Here is a 27,147-nt window from a genome sequence, read left to right as displayed (position 1 = left end):
ATTTTTGTTCGTGTTTTATTCCTTTTTAATAGAAACATAAAAGAGAAATAGACATAGGTTATAGTTATTAAGAGAAGGTGCTCAATTTTTTTCACTTAATGCGTGTGATTATTTAGTAATTAATTCAACTAGGACGTGACAAGTGACAACTCATTTAGGTTTTGACATGACAAAAATAATGCTAATGAGGTGACTATTGCACTAATGTTACAACTAATACTTCAGATTTAATAGATTATAAATTTAAATATGTTCTTAGTTTTAATAGATATGACTTTATTTAATTTGACTTTTAATTTTCTCATTAAATTATAATTCTTATAAATTTTAAAAATTATTCTTATAACCTAATGAAATGTGTTATGCATCTATTTTACTACAGTTAACGTGATATATGACATGACATAATTAAATACGTGAATTTCATAAATAATAAAAAATATTTTAAAAAGAAAAAATAACATTTTTTAAATGATCAAAATAAAATAAAATCATATTTGCATGAATTAAAAAGTATGTTTTATCAAGATTATAGATGGATGTGTTTGATGCGGGTCCCTGTGAACAGCTCTTTTAGATTTTGTGATAGTAATGCTATTTACGCCAAATTACAATCACTACTGCACATAATACATACATGATATAGCCTTCAATTAAAAGGTTAAAAAATATTTGACTAAAACCTCATGGATTCGTGTGTCAATTATGCATAATTATGACATAGTATTCCATAAGTAACAATTGTTTTAACATTTTTTTTAATGTAATTCTAAGAAAGTATATTAAAAATAAGCATATTTATTATCTCAAATTTTTATAATGGTTTAAAATATTTAATAAAATATATTTAATAATTTTAACATATTCCTTAATACACGAGAGAATTAAATTATATTGAGATAAATTACACTCATTTTTACACTATTTAATAGTTTATTTTTAAAACTAACCATTAAATTAAAAATTCTAATTATAAAATTATGTTTATAAAATTTACTATTTATTTAAAATTATTTAATATCTTATTCGTACGTATCAAATTTATCATAATATATATTTAAAATAAAAATATTTTAATTTTAATTATTTAATTAATTAATTTTAACAAATTTAATACAAATAATTTAAATAATATATAATTATAATTCAAATGATTAATAAATCATTTTCTTTATTAAATTATTGATAGTATAAAAGTAAATATAATTTTAACGGCGTCATTTTATCCTCCAATAAATACACAATAAAAAAGTCAATTATTTGCTATGCAACGTCATAAAGGTCTAAATTCTACTATAAATACATGCTTGGTTGAAAGGGTTGAGCATAGAGTAATCACTAATCAATTTGAAGGGAAAACTGTGAAGCTCCAAAATTCAGTTTCCATGCCTCCAGTACCCATAAATGTTGGGCAAATTGACGATGTCCAAGAGCTGAGAAAAACTAAGCCAAGGACAATTCCTCATAGATTTGTACGAGACATGACAGAAAGACCAACAACACAAACTACAACCCTTTCCCCACCATATAATGACATGCCTGTCATTGATTTCTCTAAGCTTACCAAAGGGAACAAAGAGCAAGTACTCACTGAAATTTTCAATCTTGCAACTGCTTGTGAGGAGTGGGGATTTTTTCAGGTACATACCATTTAGTTCCTAAGCTACTAATATTTGAAAAATATTTACAGTTTCATTTACTTATCATATTACAACAGCAACAATAATAAATTCTTATTTCCTGATTGAAGGATGATATAATACTATTGAACTCGGTGAGAAATTAATTTTTTCGAGATATTATTTACTTACCATGTTACACATATATTTTTTGTAACATATTCTTTCATGGAAAATAATATTTAGTATGGTCATTAGGTAATTAATCATGAGGTTGACCTCAATCTGCTGGAGGGCATAGAGAATCTGAGTAGAGAGTTTTTCATGCTACCTTTGGAAGAGAAGAAGAAATACCCTATGGCTCCAGGCACAGTCCAAGGGTATGGACAGGCTTTTGTTTTCTCAGAGGACCAGAAGCTGGATTGGTGCAACATGTTTGCTCTTGGAATTGAACCTCAATATGTTAGGAATCCAAATCTATGGCCAAAGACACCAGAAAGATTCAGGTAACATAAAATGGTATCGCCATATATATATTTGATTCATTTATTCCGATGTTTTTATGTTGGTTAAAAAACTTGAACAAACACTCATGCAGTGAAACAGTGGAAGTGTACTCAGAAGAAATAAGGAAACTGTGCTATGACCTGTTGAAATGCATAGCTTTAGGCCTTGGCTTGAAAGGTGATGTGTTTGAGAAGATGTTTGGTGTAGCAGTGCAAGCCATAAGAATGAATTACTACCCAACATGTTCCAGACCTGACCTTGTTTTGGGTCTGAGTCCACATTCAGATGGAAGTGCCCTCACTGTGCTTCAGCAAGCAAAGGGAGGCCCGGTGGGACTTCAAATACTCAAGGACAATACATGGGTTCCTGTTCAGCCAATTCCAAATGCTCTTGTTATCAACATTGGAGACACAATAGAAGTAAGATCACTACTGTAATTAAAGTATTTATTACATCAGAGATACAAATATGTAATAAATATATTTTTAATAAAAATATAATAAACCCTTTCTTTTGTCTTGTCTACAGAAATTTTAGTTAAATAACAGTTAGTTTCACTAACTTCTCTTTTTTGGTTTTTTTTTCCTTCTGGATTTGATTCTATATTCCATTATGCAGGTTCTTACAAATGGAAAATACAGGAGTGTGGAGCATAGAGCTGTGGCTCATGAGGAGAAAGATAGACTCTCAATTGTGACATTTTTTGCTCCTAGCTATGAAGTTGAGCTTGGTCCAATGCCAGAATTTGTGGATGAAAACCACCCATGCAAATACAGAAGATACAATCATGGAGAGTACAGTAAACACTATGTAACAAACAAGTTACAAGGAAAAAAGACCCTGGACTTTGCCAAGATCCCAACCAAAAACCTAAGCTAGGAAGGCCCCCTTAGTTCCGCAACTAGCTAGTAGTACTATAATTAGACTATGTATGTGTGTATATAATTATCGACCACATAAAAGTATCAAGATCAAGCTTCTGTATTCTTTTTAGTTAAAAAATAGGCAGAAGAATTAGTTGGCTGATGTAGAAGAGTGTAAATGTGGGTCATATACAGATGACTCACTGAAATTATTCTAAATATGTATATGCTATCTTTCAATGGAAACTGATGACATCTTATACTTTATAAGCTTTATTAGCATATTGTGTTGCCATGTGGGCATTAATGGTCTAAATCACATAAAAAGCTAAGAATAAAGTGGAATTAAGTGTCAAGACAACTATTCTCTATATAATATTTTTTATGATTTCTTAATTTGTGTAAATCATGCATAATAAAAAATTAATAACTAATAATTTATTATTAAAAATATAATATTTATTAATATTAATGTATTTAATTATTAAATTTTATTATTTTTAATAAAAAATTTAAATCTAAACTTACAAATTAAAATAAAAACATATTAAGAAGTAGACATTCATGTGGAGCACTTCCACGCAAATATATAGTGGAAGAATCAAACAAGAAGGGGACAAAATCATTGATTGTCTTATTGTTCTTGAGAGGAGAGCCTTTTTCTTTGTGATCAGAGAGAAGGGTGGCCCACAAGTCATTTATGAATGTCTTAGTTGTTCATATAATTGGATGGAAGCACCAACCGTGCAAGTTGTGATGGTTCACAGTGATTCTGAACTGAAATGACATTTGAGTGCTTTAATTTGACAATGAATTAAACCAGCTTAAAACCATAGCTCGTTTTTTTTAACATGTTAATACAAGTGTGAAGTGAGGCTCACAGGGAAAGAGGATGCACTTTAATTGGTGGCAAGACAGTTGTTCAGTCAAAAATAAAGGAAGGTGGAGTTGGGTGGGATTGTACATTAAGCCCATGCGTGTCGCTAGTGAGTTAAGCAACTTATACATTATGTGTTGTAGAGCAAAGGTTTTAGGCATTAAAAGTTGCCTAACAAAGGTGCAACATGAAAAATGAAATTTCAATAACTAAGTGGACAATAAAAAATTATATCAGCAAAATACAAAGCTTAAGGTTGTATTTGGATGAGACATTTTAAAAATTTTATAATCCATGTCTTTAAATAGTAAAAAATAATTTTAAGCATCTCTTATTATTACTTTCATATCTTTTAGAATTTTAAAATCCACTTTCTAAATACAACCTTAACCCTATATGAATATGACATGCCATACTCAAGTAATTTGAATAAACGATTCGGTTTTTGAATCATTATCTTTAAGAAATTTGTTGACAAATTAATAAATATTTAACCATGCATCTTTTGAGACCCATCCTATAGGATGATTTTCAAATATTTAATTCTTCTTCTAAACAGCCAAAACACATATACCCATTAATTTATATCTGTTCCATTAAAAAAAATAACATCTCAATAAAAAAAAATAGAAAGGCTAATCATGAATGTTAAATTTTTTATGATGTTATTGACGTGTCATTTTTTTTAATTTCAACAACAGACAAAATGTGCTAATAAAATATCACGTCACACCTTAAAACTTTAACACATTAGATGTATGCATCCTTCTATTTTTATAAATTATTTAACTTGTCTATTTTCTTATGAGGCTTAAATATATTTCAGTTGATTTATATATTTTTGTGAGTTTTAGTATTTAGTTTCTATTACTGATGTCATTTATTATTAAGAGGTTGGCAAGTGTAAATTTAGTTAAATTATATTAGTGAGAAGGGATAAAAAAACTTAAAAAAATGTAAGGAACAAAATAAAAATAAACTTGTTCAGAAGGACAATTTTTTTTTAAAAAAAAAGGTAGAGAAAAATATATTTAAACCTTGTATGATTTTATAACCTTTTCTTGCACTTGACACTCCTAACGGAATGAATAAGTGATTTGAATCCATGAATAGCTTGCATGGCTCGAAGAAGATTATGAGTTACATATAGAAAATTTTACTTGTCATTTAAAATCTGAATTGTCTCAGGCAAAAAGAGAGATCCGAGAGAAAGGAACATCATTTTTAAAATCAATCGTACCAAACTAAACTAGGAAGTGGATCTTACCCAACTTGTGGATTCACAATTTTACGAAACGTGTAAAGCAAAGCCAGTTTTTAAAATTATTTTTGGCCCTTTAAATTGGCATGAGGAAATCATTCACGTTTGACTTGAGGTCATCACCCCGTGTATGAGGAACGTGAAAACAATAGCTAGCCCTATGGCTGCAAACCTTTACCCACTACAAAATAATTGTGCTTACGCAAGGTTTTTTTATTCCTAGATTCACAACGTGAATTTACCATGATGTTTCATTTCACACTATTTTGAGCAAGAGTACCATTGCACTTGAAATTTGAGGAAGATGAACTCTGCTACTACAAGTGGACGGGTCCCATTGTCCAAATTTGAGGAATTTTGCACGTCACATGACCCAACAATGATTAAATAATTTGTAGCATTAGAAGTTTTAGACTAAGAATAACCGTTGGAAAAAAAGAAAAAAAGAAGAAGAAGTGATTAATCCCTAGAAAGAATATTCACGTTTATCAGAGAAATTTGCCAATCTTTTCATTCCTTGTTTAGTTAGGCAAGCGAATGCAGCCGTTTATTTTGCTTCATTCACTTGAATTTGACACCAAATTGTTATTTGACAAGTCCAAAATATTAGTTGAATTTGAACCACTTTCTAGTCATCTTCAGTGGCACTTGAAAACAAGTGATTTTCTTCTATATCTTCCCCACCTCTTTGTGTTCCCTAGAATTTCTCTACTATTTTCTATTACGGCTTTTCGAAATAAATTTTTGGACAATGAGAATTACGGTTTAGACCTTTGCGATTTATCTTTAATCGAGAGAATTATTTGTAAATGTTGATACAACGCAATATCACGGTAAATCTGTATACTTGTAATTAAAGTTTTTAAGAACAATAACTTATTAACCTCTCATACTTAACGCATCTTTTACATTAAACAATAAAAATACGATGATCAAATATAGATTATGCTTCGTCAATATTAATTGAGTATCTCATTTCAAGAGTGATATCAAATATCTCATTCAACATTATCCTTTTTAGCAACATTTGTATATAGAATTACTACAAAAAAATAGCTCATTTATAGCAATTAAATTTAATGATTAATAACAGATTTAACCGTCTTTAAATATTTTTTTCAGTGTTAAAATTGGTGATATAAAATTAAATTTGTGCCAGTTTTAAACTCTCCACTAAATTTTTAAATTTGTAGCTTTTATTTAATGACAATTTTAAACTATCACAAAACTTTGAAATTCAAATTTCAGATACAGGACAATATTCTATTTTTTGCTTTCACACTTTTTTCGGTTCTTATTTTCTATTCAGTTTTTTTTTTTGCTATTTAAGTTCACATTCTATTTATTTTTTAACATTACAATATATATATATATATATATTTATATATATATATATTATAATTTATAGTATAGAGTCATTGAAGAAGAATCATTTTTAGAGAAAGTGAAAAGGATAAAAGAAGATTATCGAGGTTGTTACAGTTAGAAAAGACACTTTGACGATGATGACAGTAGTAGAGAGAATGGTGGAACTCAAATGAGGCTATGGTGGAGATAAATAGTAACTTTGAGTGAGTGATAAAAAATGGAAAAAGGAGTAATATTTTTTATATTGTTATCATAAACTAACACTAAATTTTGCATTTTTTACAGTAATTACACAAAATTGCTGCTAAATCTCATATTTTTTACAGCAGTTACTAAAACCGACATTAAATGTTATTTTTAAAATGTTTTAGTAGCTACTATTGCTGACCACTACTAATAAACCGACACTAAGTGACGCATTTCTTGTAGTGAATACTATTTTTTACTAAATTTTTCATATCATGACATTTTCTTAAAATGTTAAAAGGCATAAAAAATTACCACTTTGATATTATTTTAATGTAAAATATTTTTATAATCATATTAATATCAAGTGAATTTGTATAATGCTAAATAAATATTTTCATATTTTTAATTAGTAAATTATAATAATTTATTTAAATAATTAACAATTTAAAAATAAAATATTACATTTTATAAATTTCTTCCACAATTTTTTGTATTATTATTTGAATTTTAAAAAAATCAGTATAATATTTAAAAAATCATATAAATTTGTTAAAACTAAAGAAATGTGAGTACAATTTATCTTAGTTATTCGAATAAATAAAACTAACTACCCTTAAAGTTTGTCTATTTCACACTAAACTCTATCCTCCCTTAAAAATTGGAGTCCATCTCATTAAACTAACATTTCTATAACTATCATTTAATTAACCAAGTGTTTTTTATTTTGGTAAATAATATATAACCTTTGGAGTTTGGAGTCTCATTTAACTCTGGTAAACAGTTAACTAATAGCCATTCCATTATAAAAAAAAACCCAGTTCAGTTATTGGTCACGGTGATGTTAGGTCTCAAGAGGCATTTTTTAAGGCACACTCATTGAGGTTTAAAACGGTGGTTAATAACTGTTCCTACACTATTCTTCCTCTCATCTATTTCATGTGTGAGTTAGAGAGAAAATTTGTAAGTTATGTCTCACTTTATATTAAAAGTACCATCATCAATTTGGTGTTGGTCTAGAGCGGTGTGGTTGAGATGTAGTCTTGATGATGGATCGGAAATGTTATGTACTCGTGCTTCAGAGAGTGATGCATGAAATGAGGGTGTAACTAGCCAATTACTGAAGGTTAAATTGGAGAACACACTAAAGATTAAGGAAGCTAATTAAGTTGTTTGAAAAGACAACTCTTACACTTCCAGAAAATACATTAGTTGAGTGAAAACTGCTGCAGTAGAACTAATTTAAAGCCAAATATTAATGTGTTTAGACTCTAGATTATTATGGGTGAATTAATAAACAAAAGTTCGTGGGTCCTTACGAATTAAGTCTCTTACAAGAAGGGATATGATGATTTGTCAGGTTGTATCATGAATATCATACTCACTGCTCATTAAGGGAGAAAACGTGTATCCAGTATTTTCCTGATTGTTTTCACGTTTTATGATAGAACTATTAAAGTTTTCTAGTTATATACATTATTATTTAATGGCGAGTTTTATGATAGAACTATTTAATAAAAAATTATTGGTTTAAAGTAATTTCAACTTGCACAAATGTAAAACAATCGCTCCACACAGAAATTCAAAGCCTTTCCAATTTTCACCCAAAATAACTTCCCATTGGCACACAACAGACGGGGAGCAATATTTATAATTATGAGGGATGCACATTAAAGAAAATGCTTAAGAGGATAATCTCATGGAGTCATGTCTTAGTACAAGACATCCAAATATCCGAAGATGTGAAAGCAGAGATCCATTCCCTAAGCACCATAATATCAAGCATTCACCGGAAGAATATATATAATAAAAGGCGACAACCACGACGAGCGAGAATCTTGAAATCCTTGAGATACTCATTCACTTGATGGTTTCGAAGATGACAATCAAACTACAATTTCACTGAAACTAGAGTTACACGATTCCTATTTTCCTTTATGTGGGTGGGAGAAATAATTAACAGACAGGCATCAACTCAGTCATCATATGGAACCGCGGCAATCGAAACAGAGAAAAGAAGTGAAGGTACCAATGAGCTGGACCTACTTATGGAATTGATTACAACTTCTCCAACATGAGCACACATCTACAGTAGTAACCCATACCTGGATATGGAGGCAAAATGTACAAGCACTCGCAGCTCCTCCTTCCAAGGAAATTATGGAGGGACTGATATTTTGCGTGTTCAAATATGATCCTCTTGTTTTGCTATTTGTAGCAACTGCAGAACCACTTCATTTGCAAAATCGTCTAGACCAAATCACGCCAAGTACCTGAATAAATTTGCATTATCTTTGTCTCTTTCCAGGTAGTCTCGAGAGATCAAATCTTCAATCCGCTTCTTAATTGCCTTAACATCAGGCTGTGCAAATACATTATTCCATTTCAACTATTCAGGATTTGATAAAAACGAACAAACATCAAATTATGTTAGAAAAGGGGTAAAATACAAACCTTAAACATGCGACCTAACTGCTCAACACACTCCATAACTAACTGTTGGTAATTTAAAACTTTCCGACTCTTCATAATACGCACAATTGAGGCATCAATAGCATATCTTCTGTCCTTGTCAACATCCTCAATTACTTTTTTCTTCTCATCCACAGGAGGAAGAGGAATCTACATGACAAATTATGCGTCAGTCCCACTCAAAAATCAGTAAGTTGGATAGAGAAATTAAGATAGCCAAGCAAATAGACAATACTTTTTAACATAACTGTACCTTGATCCTCCTCATTTTGTCCGTAAATTTTGAATTAAATTCAAAATAATCAGTAGAAGATACTGTTTTCGTGCTTGGTTCCTTGTTAAGAATCTTGTACTTGGCACAGGACAACGAATGGAGCAGTCTAATAACATCATCATCAGATAAGTTTAACTGAGTCATTATCTCTGAATAACTCAGTCTATCTGATGAATTAAAAAGAAGCAATGCCGAAGCCTATTGAAAAGTAAGAAACAACACTGGGTAAGTACAAAGAAATCCATACCAATATCTGTAGACTAACAAAAATGAAGAAGCAATGACATTATAACAGATACACTTCACCACATAAGAAGCGTGTTGAAAGAAATACAAAACCTGATAAGTTGTTACAATCAGCTCCACAGTTTTTGGTTCGAATTTCCCACTTATGTTGCAGGTACCCAAGGAATAAATCCAAGTAAGTTTTCTGTGCTTAGTTTTTGTTTGATAAAATTCCTTGAAAACTTCAACACATCTAACCTAAAATATATAAAAGAAAGGTGTTAATTGTAAACCAAAATGAACTAATCTAGGTTAAGTCATATCAAACTCTCAGCATGAGTTCTGAACAGTTAATATCAACAATATCCAGATATACCATTTCTGCTGGAAGATTGAGGTCAAAAGATTTGTAACTAGGCCAGAAGCCAGTTGTCAGAACTGTAACTGTCAAATCTATTCCAGGGTCTGCATTAGGATTATTGCTTAAATACTCCTCAAAGCTTGTTTGGTTCTCCTTTGCCAGTGTCAAATCTGTAACCTGGTAGAAGCCACAAACAATCAAGTTTCTTTTTCCATTCTACTGAAATTAGTTAAATATAGTATATCAGCTCCATTTACAAAGACTAACCATTCCTTCCATCTTTGAGGTAAATTGACCACCACATTGTTGCTTCAGTTTTGTCAAAATACTTCTCTCATGGTCATCATTGGCACTCTTGTCAAAAAGAAGCCTCCGAGCAAGTTTTTTCCTGCAAATAATCAAGCATAAACATGAATGGCTATTCTTCTGCAAGCACCTTACATTGGAGGAGAAAAAAGGAATTTTGACATTCAAGCTACAGAGAACAGCACTTCAATGATGAACTACAACTATATCATCAATCATGTCATTAAGATTCAAAGTTTTTACATGATAAAATACAAAGAAAGTTGTAAGGCATGAAAAGCAATCAAAACCATAAAGGCCAAGACCAAAGAGGATACGTTTGGTATCCATATTACAAAGTTATAAAGCAGGGAAGAAATTTTCTATCTTCACTCTTTATAAAAGTTGTCCGAAAATAGTCCTTGTCTTGTTGAAATATTTGAAAGATAAGGTAATATAAAGTTTTGTATATGCTTATATAGGTAAATATATAAAATTTAAACAAATTTACCTTTCCCAAATAGTTACAATCCACCTTCTCCCCACTTCCTTATACCCCCACCACTATCTCGATTGGTCTCCATTTTAACTATAATTTTATCTAGCATTTCATGCATTTCCCAAAAATAATCATTCACCTTCATGTTGCTTGAAGGAAAAATAGCAACAATTTTTATAAAAGTGGCAATTTTTATGAAGTACCCTTGAGAAACATTTCTAACAAAATGCTCATTTCCTTTTCTAAGCACTTTTACCTGTAAAATTCAGCAAACAAATCCTTGTCACTAATATAGGCGAGCAATTTGACAACCTGCAAATGGAACAAAAGAATTCTCAGTTTCAAAACTACAACCATCACGTTCATAAAAGTATATGAAACACCTAGACTGATGTATTGCAGACCTTCTCTAGAGTTTCTTCAATTGCTTCGTCACTCAATTTTTCACTTCCCCCTTTCTTAAGAATATTATCACAAAAAGTGGCAAGCAGTTCAGCACTTGAGCTTCCAGCAACACCCTTGTTGCAAAAGATTTCAAAAGCCTCCTTAAGAGCCTATAGGATCAAAACTTTTAGATAACATATTAATTCAATGTAACAACTTCAAAGTCATTTTATGATCATAACCTTGTGGAAAAGAGTGTGATTTTGGAAACAATCATTTACGTATGCCAGGTACTTGTCATGAAGTTCAATCACCTTCCGAACAAAAACCTGAAGACAGAGACCAGTTTCAGTTTTCAAAAATGAACATATTACCATTAAAATATAAAAATGAAAAATTAGGAGATTACCTGCTCCTGTACACCAACTATATCCTTTTTCTCTGCCTGTAGACATTTAAATTAAAAGGTCAGCAGCAAAATTAAATTGCTCCAAAAGAATGGCATATTTCACAACTTGATTAATAAGATATTTGGTCGTAAAATGAGGATATTGATTTTAAACTATCCTCATTTTAAACGACAGTTTATTGATTTCTATCTATATTTGAAAACATCCAGATTGTTTCCCCTACATGTCACATGGCAAGTCCTCTGGCAATGTAAAACCAATCCACATACAGTGTTAAGATAGGTCGATAAATTATAGAACTTCCTTAGTTACAAATGTTGCACATCATCCAGCAATAACACCAATTCACATATACAATGTGTTGTGATAGGTAAATAAGTCAGAGTCATTTGGTTCCAACTGTTTACATAGAAAATATTCCTAAACACATTTCCATGTCATAAACATTTATTTGCACACCTCTAGTTGTAAATGAAACATTCAAGATGGTGTTAAAAAATTACATTCTCCTAGCATCTGAACACATAATATCCCATAAATTCATTGATGATAGTCATTTTTCATGACATGATACCTGAACAGAATGGGTAATCTACATTCTACTGTACATCAAAGTTGAAAACTATAATTTCATCTTATTTATTTACAAACAGTTCACCATTGAGAATTTTAAACAGACTTCAATAGAAAAGACCTGGGATTGAAAACCAAGCATATCAGTATTTCCTTAATTATTACAATAGAGAGAATAATCCTCCCAACCAGAAATAAAGAAAACTAAGGAAAAATACCTTTCTGTTACTAGCTGCATCTTCAGCCAACTTCACCAAGGCCATACCTTCAGCAGTGACATGCTGTGTTGTGGAAGGAGAGAAACCATCTTATTAACAAATCATGAAGAATTAAAGGAGAAAAAGACAAGATCCCAATTTTAACTGACATACAGAAGGAAAGGAAATAGTAAATGTATGTTCAATGTCACAACCTGCTTAAATATACTGGAAACAGGATCTAAGCCTCGGGGTATTTTAGAAAAGAGCCTGAACATCCTCGACAAGTCTTCAACCTAACCGATTAAAAGAAAACATAAGATTATGAGAATAAACTTAAATAGTAGTAGGATAAGTTTAAAAAAATTGTGAACATCGTGAGTAGGATAGATTTTAATAGACCTTGTCGTCTCTAAGTAATGCATGACATCCAGAATGCTCTTTTTCAAGGAGTTGATTTGCATATACAGATAACAGTTCATGTTGAACTTTCTAAAAGAGAAACAAGGCAGAATAGTTTAGAAACTAAAAAATGGAACCATAAAAAATCATACTATTTAACAATTGTTTTCTTCAAGTGGCAGTATTCCAACAAAGTAGAAGACCAAATAGCAGAAAATATAGCAAAAAAAACCTCTAATAACTTTGGTTCACTACTAGAGTGCAAGTAATGGGCAACTCTATCTTTCTCCCGTTTTAAGCATTCCTCAGCCTGTAATGAAAGACACAATATCAATCAGAAGTCATACAATATTGTACACAAAGAAACCAAGTTACAGGGAACACCACAAATAAATAATACCTTGAGCATATAATCAGGACAAGAATCTTCTAGGATCCAGTTTGAAGCCTTTCGAGAATAATAAGCAGAAGTGTCTTTGAGCATGGCAGCCTCAAAATCATTCTCATAGTGGTCCATTTGCCCCATTCCAATTTCAACAAATATATCTAATACATTCTTCAATAGAGCTCGGTCAATCTGCTCTCCTTCACGCTCTTGATCAATCTTTGAACAAAAAGGATAAGTTAATTAATCTACAATTTTTGTAAATATTGAAATTCTTGTATGATAAGAAAGAAAAAACATACAAGAGAAATTACTGCATCTCTGACTTTCCCGTTTAGTTCCTTGTAAACCTGAAAATAATGAAACTCATATATTTATCTTGTGATAAAGCAGCATTAAAATGAAATCAAAATAATAGAAAGCAATCTAATCAGCAGTAGCACAATAAATCTAGTATGTATTTTTGAGTTCTGAAACAAGTAAGAATAGCCAACAGTAAAAATTGACACAGCATCATCTATGGTTCAGTTGAAAAATTGTAATATTACATCATTCAAGGTATATTGTAAAATTACCAAATCACGGAAGCAAGTCAGCCCAACTTCATTTAGTGGTGGAAGAGATCTCCGAGCAATAAAGTAACGGTCCAAATAGTGAAAGAAACGAGAAAGCCACCTAACCATAATTTTATGGTTTGCCCACCTTTTCACAAGCTCTCTTAGCATAAATTCATCATGCTTCTCTCTCAAAGAAGGTAACACCTGAACCAAAAAAGTGATTCTACTTTGAAAGAAAGAAAAGTTGAGAACAAAATTACTAACAGATAAAACTGTCAAAGTAATTTAAAACAGACCTTTAAAAACTTTATGGTCAAAATGTACTCGAAATTAGATTTCACATGACACCCCCCCTCCCCCCCCCCCCCAAAAAAAAGGATCATAGAATATGTCATCTATCATAATTGATGACTTAAAAAATGTAATATCCAAGTTTCATAGAATATATCATCATCTATCATAATTGATGATTTTGAAAATGTAATATCCAAGTGTCAGCCAGATCTTACTTTTAGGGAGTTTAAAAACAAGAGGGCATCTATATAAGACAAACAGGACCTATCAATGTTGGGATTTGGCTCCATAAATTGAGAGATCCACTTTAGAGGAAAAAGTGATACCCACTGATAGAAAAATCAATGGTTGAGATTGTAATGAAATGCATGCACATGTAAAACAAACTATAATATTGTTTAAATATACTCCCTTAATTTTTTTCATTAACAGATATAACTCCTTAGTTTTACTTCTACAGTGAATCCCTCACTTTAGTGTAGTCAATTCCCAAACTTTGAGAATTCGTTCAACCATATCGATAACAACTTATAAGATAAACATATGGACTGAACATATTTTTTAAAAAAAACTCTGCATCAGACACCCACACTGATGCAAAGATAACAGCATTGCACAGTAATAATTGGAATAGCAAATATGGCAGTATTATTAATCATGTAAGAAAATTCAGGTAACATGCAGGAAAATCTCAACATCACAAGTAACTGAAAAACAAAAAAGGAGCACACAGAGCAGCAGCTCCTCATAATGGGATGATACTCCCAATCAACAATAGCAGAAAAAATACTGTCCTCCCTACAGAAAATGCCCTTCACACATATAATCCTCTCTTTGTAACTGACTTGTTGAAATGGCTCCCTAGTCACCAACCAATTCACTGTTTTTCTGGAAAATTCTTCTCCTTCTTCCTCACATAGCACTTCAACTCTTTTGGTCCGTTGTCATAGCTAAACCCAAGATCCTTAAATGGGGCCTGTGTATCACACACACACAGAGAAGCTACAACAGTGCAAAATCCCTTTTATTAAACTAAATGATGTCATTTGAAGGGTCAACCTATTTACTTTAAGTAAGTGCTAAAAGACCAAAAAACAACATCATTCTGTAACTTAATGCCATACATTCATTGCCAAGAGCACACAGTAATATGAAAAGGAAGTCACATAGATCTCTAAACTTTCACTGTATTTCCTGAGGCAGATACCTTTCCAGAATACACCTTCTCAAGGGTGAAGGGTTTAAAAAGAAACTGCTGGATATGGAACCATAGTTATCAATAGTGGCCTGTGTAGCGGAGCCATCATTTCAGTAAGGAATGACCCTCAGATCTGCCTAAACAAAGTGTTTCTCTGTCATGGATTTCCGCAGGGCAATAGCACTGCTACAAAGAAATGAACTGATTTCCTCCTTTGCCCTCAAAATGGTACAGTTGAGTGCTCTTTAAGTGCAAATCAGACATTTTACCCCTTTTCAGAATGCTTTGAAAACTCTAACGGCCTAACCCACTTTTTTCCCCATGTTTTTCTCTTCCCCTCCTCTCTCTTGTCTCTGTTTTGCTCCCCTTTCTCTGTTCTGGCAAAGCCACCCATCTCTGGTGGCTTTTCAGGCAATCTCCTCGGTTCTGCAGTTCAACACTGCTGTCTCTGTGTTGTTCTTCTCTGTTTATTTTCCTTCACTTTACTTGTACATTTTGCTAAAATCTAATTTGCTGTAACTTTATGGATGGAAAATCAAATCACCCTAATATGTATTCTAAAAAATTTGAGACATTTCATAAGACAATGATTATAACACAACTTGTCAAGCCTTATCAATTATCAAGTTTTAGTTCATTTCATACATTGAGTTTCAAAGTTTTAGTCCATTGATTTTCATATGTATTCTAATATGCATGCGCACACACACTGTGTCATACATTAATTAGAATCTCAATTTAATAGATTAACTAACCTTGCCACACTCAAGCTACTTTTATTCTCCTTACTTGGAAGTTTAAAAATTGATGGATAGAAAGGGAATGCAAGGGAACCATTAGCAAATGATACCTTTTAAAAATTGCAATAAGGGAAAATAGCTATGCTATTATTTTGAGATTGAATGTTCCAAAACATATTTTAGGGTGAGGCATTTCACAAGAATTGGGAAACAAAGATTAAGTTACACTCTTTTTCACTTGTTTAGGAACTTTCAAAATTAAAACTACCAAACCCTCTGAGAACTATAGGATTGATGCAGCACATTTTCCTAAAAGGAAGAAAAGATATGTCATTGGTATCATCATGTACCAATGTTCCTTGAGCATTGGACACAACACAATCAAAACCAAATTACACTCATTATTAAACCTATGCACTGCCGAGCAAACTCTGCTAATGCTCTTCCTTTGGGTCTCCATGATAGGGAAGAACCTAAAGCTATTTGTCATAGGATCATTCAGGATCTTATATGGGCTTCTTATCCCTGTAGGATGCAATTGTAGTAGGGCTTTGCCGTCCTTTCAAACCCCCACCCCCAAACACACACATAAAAAGAAAAGGCAAAGAATATTAGCGGTATACAGATTATTTAAGTGCTTATTTAATAAGCTATTTTTAAATGACGGCTTATACCAAAAATTTAATGATAAAGCTTATTAAGATAAGCTGAAAATAGCGTACAAGAGTCATAAACTATTTTCTATAAGTTATTTGTAAGCTCTTCCAAACAAGCCCTAGATATGATACTGATAGTAACCAAGTATTGCCCTAACAGGAAAGTAGCAAACCAGTAATCACAAAATAATGCACTAAAAAGAATTTCAAATTTATTCGAAGATTCAAACAGACAAACAAATCATATCCAAATAGTGGTGTTACTCACTGTTGATACGATGTACTCTTCAAATGATTCCCTGTACTTGTCGTACAGTTGTTGGGAATAGTCATGAGGAGGCTTTTGAGTGCACATATTGTATATGGTCCTGCAACCCGATTTAAGGAAAAGAAGATTCCAGAAGGAAATATTGAATCAACTCAAGCAGAACGAATTTACTTAGACGCAAAACTCTTAGTGCATGTCTGAATTATCCAATTACGATGATAAAAAAAAATAACGAAAAGATTTCTAACAGAGATTTAGAAAAATAATCAATTATTTTTCCAAAAAGACTGTCTTCCAAACATATACTAAGGACTGAAAATGCAATTGTAAACAACAAAAATAACACATAGATGGATACGTGTATAGCATCATATAGTCCTCAGAACTGAACTGAGGCTCAGGCAGTCCTTCTAGAATGTTCTTCAGCTTCATAATTCCCTTCTGCATAAAGTCCCATCCTTGTTCTAGGTCAATAGTCTTGCGCTCACTCATAGACATTCCAGAAAACTAAATTTCAAGCTGAGACGCCAGAATCTGCAACCAAATGTTCATAAACCCTATCAGAAAAAATCCAAACTTCAACCAAACAATTAAAAAGCATTCCCAATTCTAGCCAAACAATTTCAACTCTCATCGAAGGAAATCACGGTAAAAAGCACAGAAACCCCCCGAACTAAACCTAAAACTGTTCCAAAACGAGGTAAATGCAAAATCACTCATAGATTTGCCCCAATCGAATTAGACGAAACCGCGAGGGCAACAGCTCAATCCATCTCCAACATCGAAATTATGAAATCCGCTGGCGAAGAAACAACGCCGTGGCGCTCGGAAAAGGCAAAGATAGAAGAACAGAGGGAGATCAAGGAAGTGAGATTGGGAGAAGAAAAAGCGCGTTACCGTGGAGAGATGAGAAACCGTTGGCGTTGGTGAGGAAACGAAACCCTAGAATGGTCGAAGGAAAATCCAGAAGGAGGAAGAAGATGAGCGAGTTCTCGACAACAGAGAGCACCGAAGGGTAAAAGGGAAAACTAGAAGGAAATCAATTACCAAATTTTGATTATGTATTTGGGGTTTGGGCCTTCTAATTTCTAACTTCTTACGGATTCAGATCTTCTTATTATAAAATAAGAAAAACAAGTATTATTTTTTTAAAAAAGTAACTATTTATATCTCGGCTTAGGAGCGATACTTGGATGATAAATAAATAGAGTTTTTTTTTTTCAATAATTTTTATTATTTTATAAAGTTAGCATTAAACGAAAAGAAATATATTTATTACCTTGAAAATATAAAATTATTTCATATTTTTTAAAAAATCATAGACATAAAAGATAAAAATATAGAGTTATTAATAAATAAAGTTTTACTTACTGCTTTTAAAAGAAATAAAATATAATTATATTATCAATTACAGTTACACGTTGAAAATATTATTTTTTTATAAAAAATAAAAAATTAAATCATCAGATTAAATAAAGTAATTAATTTTATTATATTTTTTATAAATATAAATTTTATTTTAAAAGTACCTATAATATTAAATAATATAATTAATAATTTATATATTTAATAATATTAATAAAAAAATATAAAAAAATTTAGCAATTAATACATTTTAAATTTAACATTTATTTCTTATAACAAAGATTAAAAAAATATTCTATTTTATTTCTTATAAAAATGACCGAAAGAAGTATATTAAATTATATTATATATATATATATATAAATTATTATATAATATTAATTACTTTTTATCTTCATCAGAAAAGTTAAATTTAATATTTTAATCTTATCTAAATTATAATAATAAAGTCATATTAAAATTATTATAATATTTTTTAATTTATTTAAATGTTAAGTTCTATTTTTAGTCTATATACATATTTTTTTTATTTTGGTCTCGACGTAATTTTTTTTATTTCAATCCCTCCCGTAGTTATATATATATATATAAACTAAAATAAAAATTATATTATATATAAAAATTAAATAAATAAATATAAGATAACAATATTATAACAAAGTGAGAATTATTTTTTAAAAATTATTTAAAATTTTATTTACAATTTTTAAAATTAAATTAAAAACATAATTTACTCAAATTAAAATAATATTTAAACTAAAATTCTATGTTAAGTCAGGATAAATTAAGACATTAAAGAAATTTTTAAATAAATAAGTTCATAAATGATATATTTATGATCAGAACTAAATTTTATTAACTATACTTGAGAAACTTTTTATAAAATAATATACATATGTGTAATAAATTCTATTTATTATTTGATATATTATATTTATAATATTAACTTTAAAATATTTTATAGTTACCTCTATAATCTTTAAAATTAAAAATTAATTAGAATTAAAAAGTATTAAATAGTGGTGAAAACACCCGAAAATGAAGACAAAATAGAAAATAGTTGTGCCTTTGAATAATTTTAAATATTTATAACATTCTCTTATCGTTTATTCATACGAAAATTTGTTAAAAATACATGTTTTAATATATTTTTAGTTATTGATTAAATTTTACTAAATATTTAAAAATTATGTGACTTAATTCAATAATTATAATTTATAATCTAATATTTTTTATATTTTTATAATTCTTAAAAATTTTAGGTAACAAATAAGAATGTTTTAGAGAGTATTTTTCACTCATTCTTTCTCCATAGCCTTAGTCAACAAAAATTAACGATCATCTAAAATCAAAAGAATACGCTAAAAACAAAAATTTAAAGTTAACCTTATATTTATTAGAGTTAAAACAACTTTTTATAGTGAACAAATAAGATTTTTATACTTATCGACTTAATGTTTATAATGAAAAAAAAAAGACGTAAAATATAATTCTAATTTATACGATAAATTAAAGCCCTTTTGGTAACATTTTGACATCTCTTAGTTGGTAGGAATGAGATATATAAAGCGATATCTCCCACACTGCATTATTATGAAATTTAAGATGGAAAGAACAATTCTTACTATAGTTGCTTATGATACTTAGACACGTTAGTTAATCTTAAAAGAAAAATACATATTTAGAATGTGTTTGTTAGTCAATACATTTTTAAGATTGTCAGAGTAGTTTCACTTGACACGTCTATAAGTAATTTTATTAAAAATATATTGCATTTTATATCTCACTTAACTAAGAATGTAAAATTCATTAAAATTTTCAATTTTATTTTCCAATAAAGTCAATTTAGCAATTTTTACATCATAAGAAAGGGAAAAATTAATGGTATTAATAAAAATGATAAGTGATTTTTTTTACTCATATAAATATTGTTCATGGTATCTCTATTTATAAATGTTAAATTATCAACCTCCATAATTTTAAATTAGCTTAGAACCCATTTTTCTAGATATTTACTCACTAACTTTTTGTTTTGTAAAAAAAAAATCATATATATATATATATATATGTGTTTTTTTCAACTTATATTTGTTAATTATTTTTACTATTATCATTTAATTATTATAATGTATGGATACATAGGACACTAATTTCTTCTGCAAATAATATTTAATAAAAAATATTAATTAATTAATTTCTATGAAGTCAAAAGCAATAACTTAGTAATAGAAATCAAAATTAAAAAGAATAAGGGAGAATAAAACTCACTTCAAGGGGAGAGTCTCCCTAGAAGACAAATGTTAAAATTAATAAAATTTTTGCTAATTGGTTTCTTAAGTTTTTTTCAACAAACCATCTCTTCCTTTTATATAGGAAGACTTAGATAGAAAATGGAAACAGAAGTACAATTATAATAAAATACATCCTAATTGTTCCTATTAGGGAAGCACTTGTCTTCGAATCTCTACTTTGAAGTGATGACGTTCTTTTGACTGTTGCTGATATGGCTTGACGTGGGGAGGATACCTGCAAAAGCAAGATGCTGAAGTTAAGATTCGATTCTAAACAATAAGTACTATTTAATATTGAAAAGTTAACCATTTACCTGTACTTTCTACCTTCCTTCTATAAGCAATGATATGGGCTTGCTGAGTCAACCTGATTTTAACCCTTTAATTAAGGTAGATAATGATCCGTTAATTACCTTTTAATCCTGACATGAAGTATTCGGCCATGTTAGACCGAAGGAGTATTCGGTTACCTTCTCCTATAAATAAATCTAAAAAGTGAATAAGACTGAAGAGTACCCTATTCAGTACACTAATAAACTCATAATCAAATATTAGTTATAACAAAATGTACTCTAATAAATATCCATAACAGATATATTGTGTAAATATGAACAAACAAATACCGTGGAAGAATATATATATATAGTCTTTTGATCGAGTATAATCTTAATGACATATATTAAGTGTAATTGGTTTTAAAATTGAAAGATGATATAATTTAAATATTTTGTAATATCTATACAGATTTACAACAAAAAATGGTCCCTTATTTATACGTAAACGAACGAGTGAATAAAGTATAGTGAGGTAATGAAGAGTGTGTTGAGTGCCATGAAGAACGTGGAAGGATGAGGTGATGAAGGCACAATGAAGTACATGTATGAAAGGATTGTTGATAAGATTCTCTTACGTGAAAAAGAATAAGGATTGTTTATATTTATGTTCGTGAAGATGAAAGCTCGTTACCGAGGTAATCTTATTAAAACCAAATGACAGAAGTAATGAGGGGGTTATGTGGTTTTTGCTAAGGAATAAAGTCTAAAAACTGGTTGCTCTCTTGCCCATTTGTTTTTTTATTTTTATTTATTTATTTATTTATTTATTATTATTATTATTATTATTATTATTATTATTATTTAATTGTTTGTTGGACTTTGTTTAACTTTTAGAGTTGGGCCCAATTATAGATGGATCTTAAGGCATGTAATACAAACCCAACATCATTCTATTAGATATCTTTTTATAATAATTTTTCTTAATCATTATTCTAATTTTCACATGTTTCTCTAATAAAATTTATGATTATTTATAATGCTTGTCCAAGTAAATAATGAAATATATATATCCAAGCATTATATATATATATATAGTTATTTGTTCTTAGATCATAATTTTACTTGATTATTATTATTAATTTACTATTAGTATTTTTTATTTTAAATATAAGTTTATATACATTGTTTGTTTTACAACATTATTTTTTTAATATTAGTTTCTTATGGTTTAGAAAAAAATATACTATTTATATTAAATACTTGTATGTTCTCTTATATCGTAAGTATTTATCATTATTTTTATAATTATTTTAGGCATATTTGTGATATTTTAATCAGGATGAAGATTAAGTTACTCTAAAAGTAACTCTTGTGACTTTGACAAAAGTTATTTCACTTAATAATTTTGTATAAACAATAAATTTATCAATTAAATAAATTAAAAGTTATTTTTGAATAGATCAAGGTTATATAAAAAAAATCAATAAAAAATAATTGATAATTTATTGAATAAATTTAATTTAATGTTTAGTATATATTTTTAAAAGATAAATAAATATTGACTGTAAATTTTATACATACAAACACTTGATTCTTGTAAACTTGGTATGTGCTAGAGTTTTTCTTCTTTAATTGACAAGAATGATCAGTGTAGTATGTGCTTGGTTTATAGTTTACTTTTAAAAATAATTATTTATTTTTGTTAGCTTCTTAAAATAGTTTTTGAAAAATAAATGATTATTTGCTAAAGAAAATCTCGCAAGCATACTAATAGAGTTTTTAGCACAGTTTATTACGACGTAAACAAGGTTTTGAATACTATACAATGACCGAATTCAGTGTCAATGTGCCGCCATTTACGTTGAGAGTAGTTTTCTAAACTTTTGTATATGAAGTTCGAGTGATCCCTGTTCAAAATTAATAAAGGTGGTGAGAAACTTAGACAAATTAATTTTATTATTACTGACTAAACAACTGCCCCAGCGTATATAGATTAATTGTATTTGGCTGTGGTAATTTAGGTAGATATTATTAACTTATACTGTAATAATATCAGTTAATACACAATAGAGAAAGTGTGTGTTTATATAAGTGGTGATACATGAGGAAAATGAGTTGCATCGATAGTTCATACATATATCATCAACTATATTCGATTGCATGATATTGAACCTATATGTAATCTTATTTAATTTTCTCTTTATCCAGAATCTATAGAGTCTACTGTAAAAGATGATGGTGTTTGCATAATTAGCATGCTATGTGCTCATGAATTATATATAGGGAACGGTGTCTGTGAAATAACAAATAGGTAATGCGTGGATGGTGATTAATAAATGTACTTATTAGGCCTTAACTACTGAAGCAAATGTAATTCCGAAAAGTAAAGCAATTAATGTTGATCACTTTCAATAAAGAAAGGATGGACAGTATAAAGATGCAAAACAGTATGCAATATATTAATAGAGGTATAATGGGGCTGCATATTTGAAATTAAAGTAGAAATTAACTACACTACTCTACCCTTACATGCAATTGTTTACAAATAAGCGAGTGGCGTGGTGGGCAAATAAAGGAAGTTTATTTTATTTACATATTGTAATTTGCATATTAACTTCTCAAAATTAGTTGGCATCACTGATATTACCCGAAAGCAAGTGATAGTAATAGTATGGTCTTTCTCTTCCTCATAATTACAACTACACTTGAAATGAATGAGACAAACTCTTTTTTTAAAGGCTAATTTATTAAGAAAAATATTAACCTCAATTTTAAAAGCTGGGTTTAAATATTTAAAAATAATATTTTTTATTAAAAAATATTTACTATATTTTAAAAACTTTAATGTGATTTTTTTTATAAATTATTATTATTGTTGTTGTTGTTTAAACTCAAGCATAAAAATCAAGATTATCAAAACTCATTTATTAATTATCGCAGCAAATACTTTTTTCCTCGCCTATTTAATTATCCTCCTATCATCTAGCATTATACCTACAATGATTAGTTGTACCATTGTTATTCATAATAAAAAATAAATAATTTAATTTTTATATATAATAAACTAAATCTATATTAATAAACAGAAGTTATATTTATAAAATAAATGTTTATTATATTTTTAGTAAAAATAGAATTTTATGACAAAAAAAGAAAAGAAGATTTGTACATAAAGAAAAGGCATGCATCTTAAACTTATATATACTTCATAAACATAAATCAGGGAGAAAGAAAGTAAAAGAAATCAGTCTCAATTAAGAGAAAGCAAATAAACTTTCGATATGGTTTTTCAGGATATAACCATGCATAAATATTTTAATATTTGGTGGACGTATTTCTCGACTCACCATAAACATTAGAGAAAGGTCATAACAAAATGTAGTGTACTTTCCACTTTTTTTAGCTTTTACAATGCACTATAAGGTTCATCAAAAAGTTAATCGTGGGCGTGGAGTTTGTGGTCTTTATTGGAATGCAATATCTCATTATTAATGCTTAGAACTTATTAGTTTTTGGGCACATTGTCACACCTAGACCAACCAGTAAGGTTGCTTTCTAAGGCAACCAATTCGTGCCAGACACTTGGTAATGAGTCGTTGGCCATGGCAGAGAGTAACCTTCATTCCCTTGGTTTTGTTCTACATATAAACCCCATTCATTAGATCGTTACCCCACAGAGAAGAGTGAATACATTGCCAGCTCTTTGATCCTTCATTAAAGGAAATAAGAAATTTAATTTTTTAACGTATACTTAAAGAATATATAATAAAACTTTATACATAATTTTTTTATTAACAATTATACAATATATGTGTTCTTAGACTCAACTAAAAAGACAGTTAATATTTTATACTTTTTATAGATCGCCACTTTTCAACATACAAACCATTGTGATTGGTTGATGCTGCCTGGATTTTCGTCCTTGATTTCCTGTGAGAGTAGGTTCAATGCAACTTTCGAATAGAAAGAAGAAAACAAGAAGTAGAAAGCGTTATTTATTTATTAATATTGAACGGTTTTTGGAACCCTAGTTCCCCCTTATGTTTATTATATGACAAGGTAAAATCTAAACACCATAATCTGCTTTGTGGGAGGGAGGAGAGGGAAGGTGGTTTTCAGTTGTATGTTAGACACAAGACATAATGAATATAATAATAATTTGAGTGTGGTAGAATTTGTGGTCCCAACTCTTAAAAATTGCGAGTTAATGAAACCCTACCTTAGTCTAAAGCTTAAAAAATAACTTATTAACACCCAGTGAATTAGGATACTAATTAAGTATTAGTTGATGCTTACATATACACCATGTGAAAGAAACCCTAAAAAGTAACTTTTCACTCGTTGTTCGGCGACGGCGATGCAGACTTCAAATAAACAAAACAGTAAACCAGAATCTAAACAAAGATGAAATCAAACTTAAACTTAGATCTTACAGGTTAGTACAATAATTTTTGAAAATTCATGGAAATTAATCTTGGGAATTCATCAGAAAAAGAAATTAGCAAGTTGATTCCAATATTCTCTTCTATGGAACTAAGATCAAACTAGTGATTTACCACCCCAAAGCTTTCTGGCTCCTTTGAACTTTGCTTGAAGGATGAATATTCCTATTCTTGAATCAAGAGCTCTTACTACAGTACATACTAGATGAAATTATCATCAACTAATTACTAAACAGCTGTTGGGAGCACAGAAAGTTTAATTTGTTATTTGAATTGTAGAGAGAAATAAACTTTAAAACTGAATGATCTGCAGAATCATGTTCAAGATCGATTCTCAGATAATCAAAAAAGCATGCAAATCTGCAGTCAGTACAGAAAAGAAAATTAAACACGCAATCAATTTTGTTCTTCATCACTCAATCAAATCCCACTAAGACAAGAAAATCATTACATTATGCCATCCTCAGAAGCCTTAACAGGCCTTATAATTAATCACTACAATTCACTTAGCATATATATGTATTGGTTAAAACCTAATACCTCTATTGCGCAATTTATATAGTTCATCCTTTTCTTGGGGGCTATTATTCCCTCTCTCTTGATTTACCTTGTGATGATCTACCTCTAATTCTCTATATCTATGCAAGTACCTTCTCATGGGTTCTGCATAGTCATCAAAGCCAAGTGTAGTCAAGGCCCAGCAAATGTCATCACCATTCACAGTCTTTCTCCTTTCCTTTCTACACTTCTCCGAAGCTTCACTGGTCACAAAGCTTATGAACTCCGACACACATTCTTGCATTGTTTCCTTCGCTTCCTTCGAGATTTTTGCATTCTGAGGTAAAATCTGCTTCATGAGCCGTCCAACATTGGCTATTGGCAGCATCCGGTCCTGTTCTTTGATACCATCATAACCATTGTCGTTTGAGGAACTTCCTCCAATGTTGTCATCCATTTTTCCGATATCCCAGAAACTCTTTTGACTATAATAGACTCGGAATCGAGGTCTCAGATCGAATCCCGTTGTATATATAGACAAATATTGCGTACATATGTTGGGCACGCTCACTCGCTATGACACATTAAATTGTTAAGTTATGTGAGTACTTGTGTCTTCTTAATTGTTTAATATGACACGTTATTTATTACATGTGAATATGTCTGATGCTGTGTGGAATGTAAGGGAAATACTTAGTTTAAAGATAATAACTTACAAAATGAGGCTTTTAATGTTGAATTGTTAAATTGAAAAACACTAGAGCAGTACCCAAATATATTAAAAAAACATGATGTAGTACTTGCAATTTTTTAAATTTCAAGTCTTTATCTTTACGATTTCTTTCAGAGAACAAAGACTCTTCTTTCTTAATGATGAAATATTAAATAAAAATTTAGTAAATAATAATTTTTTTATTAAAAAGTATATTATTCAATATTATCAAAATGTATTGAATCTTGTGATTTATAAAATAATATTATATATAAATTTGTGTTGTATCTCTTAATATTAAAAAATCAATACATGTATAGTACTAACAAGTATAATTTCTGTCACTTGAAAAGGACTAATACTTTATAAGTAACTTGATTAATCATATATAATAAACCCACGAATTAAATAAGTATAAAACAATGCCAACCCGGTCGGCTACACATATAAGTTGGGTCTGATGCTGCTGCTCTCATTCTAACTGAGTACACAGTCATTTTCTTTGCAAAATTTAGACGAAGTCCAACTCAAGAATCTTTGATTTCATTGGCTTGAAAGAACTGTAAGTGGATGCTTGGAAGGCTTTTTGGGACGGTTGAAAAGAGTGAAAATGAAAAATTAGTAAGAATTAGCTCTTGGAAAGCTCCAAGATGCAAGTCAGTTTGATAGGTATTATTCAAGATAGAGAATTACATATAAAGGA

The 27,147-nt window shown here is 29.8% G+C and overlaps 3 protein-coding genes across 5 annotated transcripts; 1 reads left to right on the top strand and 2 right to left on the bottom strand.

The window, feature by feature from the left end:
• The first annotated feature begins 1,332 nt into the window (after positions 1 to 1,332).
• On the top strand, positions 1,333 to 3,226 carry LOC113853142 (protein SRG1). The gene is made up of 4 exons (XM_027483616.1): positions 1,333 to 1,640; positions 1,878 to 2,125; positions 2,218 to 2,545; positions 2,745 to 3,226. The coding sequence occupies exons 1-4, from the start codon at positions 1,386 to 1,388 to the stop codon at positions 3,003 to 3,005; spliced, it is 1,092 nt and encodes a 363-aa protein (XP_027339417.1). The 5' UTR covers positions 1,333 to 1,385; the 3' UTR covers positions 3,006 to 3,226.
• Positions 3,227 to 8,182: 4,956 nt separating this feature from the next.
• Positions 8,183 to 18,038, bottom strand: LOC113853141 (cullin-1-like). Of its 3 annotated transcripts, none has more exons than XM_027483614.1 (20): positions 17,759 to 18,038; positions 17,220 to 17,395; positions 16,862 to 16,961; positions 13,724 to 13,909; positions 13,451 to 13,498; positions 13,164 to 13,367; positions 12,996 to 13,073; positions 12,764 to 12,853; positions 12,577 to 12,657; positions 12,383 to 12,445; positions 11,591 to 11,626; positions 11,424 to 11,510; positions 11,202 to 11,351; positions 11,054 to 11,109; positions 10,281 to 10,401; positions 10,029 to 10,190; positions 9,767 to 9,910; positions 9,407 to 9,625; positions 9,136 to 9,303; positions 8,183 to 9,043 (listed from the first exon to the last, which is right to left on the bottom strand). In XM_027483614.1, the coding sequence occupies exons 2-20, from the start codon at positions 17,357 to 17,359 to the stop codon at positions 8,942 to 8,944; spliced, it is 2,235 nt and encodes a 744-aa protein (XP_027339415.1). In that variant the 5' UTR covers positions 17,360 to 17,395; positions 17,759 to 18,038; the 3' UTR covers positions 8,183 to 8,941. The 3 variants fall into 3 exon arrangements, with proteins under 3 accessions (XP_027339415.1, XP_027339416.1, XP_027339414.1); XM_027483615.1 differs by having other exon boundaries at positions 8,284 to 9,043; positions 13,724 to 13,850; positions 17,759 to 18,000; XM_027483613.1 differs by having other exon boundaries at positions 8,285 to 9,043; positions 17,208 to 17,395; positions 17,759 to 17,949.
• Positions 18,039 to 25,650: 7,612 nt separating this feature from the next.
• On the bottom strand, positions 25,651 to 26,189 carry LOC113852274 (nuclear transcription factor Y subunit B-5-like). Its single transcript, XM_027482511.1, has 2 exons — positions 25,775 to 26,189; positions 25,651 to 25,664 (listed from the first exon to the last, which is right to left on the bottom strand). Exons 1-2 carry the CDS (start codon positions 26,187 to 26,189, stop codon positions 25,651 to 25,653), a joined length of 429 nt encoding a protein of 142 aa, XP_027338312.1.
• Positions 26,190 to 27,147: the final 958 nt, after the last annotated feature.

This window comes from Abrus precatorius, unplaced genomic scaffold (assembly GCF_003935025.1).
Source record: "Abrus precatorius isolate BTA unplaced genomic scaffold, Abrus_2018 Scaffold10, whole genome shotgun sequence".
In the NCBI taxonomy this organism is placed as follows: domain Eukaryota; kingdom Viridiplantae; phylum Streptophyta; class Magnoliopsida; order Fabales; family Fabaceae; genus Abrus; species Abrus precatorius.
This window is presented reverse-complemented; position numbering and strand designations above follow the sequence as displayed.

Excerpts from the sequence above, each read along its gene's own strand:
- LOC113853142 (XM_027483616.1), top strand. The coding sequence starts at position 1,386 with ATGCCTCCAGTACCCATAAATGTTGGGCAAATTGACGATGTCCAAGAG. Across the intron at positions 1,641-1,877 it reads AGGAGTGGGGATTTTTTCAG|GTAATTAATCATGAGGTTGA; the intron begins GTACATACCATT and ends TATGGTCATTAG. Across the intron at positions 2,546-2,744 it reads ACATTGGAGACACAATAGAA|GTTCTTACAAATGGAAAATA; the intron begins GTAAGATCACTA and ends TCCATTATGCAG.
- LOC113853141 (XM_027483613.1), bottom strand. The coding sequence starts at position 17,359 with ATGTCTATGAGTGAGCGCAAGACTATTGACCTAGAACAAGGATGGGAC. Across the intron at positions 16,962-17,207 it reads CTATACACGTATCCATCTAT|GACCATATACAATATGTGCA; the intron begins GTGTTATTTTTG and ends ATCGGGTTGCAG. Across the intron at positions 11,110-11,201 it reads TTGAAGAAACTCTAGAGAAG|GTTGTCAAATTGCTCGCCTA; the intron begins GTCTGCAATACA and ends TTCCATTTGCAG.
- LOC113852274 (XM_027482511.1), bottom strand. The coding sequence starts at position 26,189 with ATGGATGACAACATTGGAGGAAGTTCCTCAAACGACAATGGTTATGAT.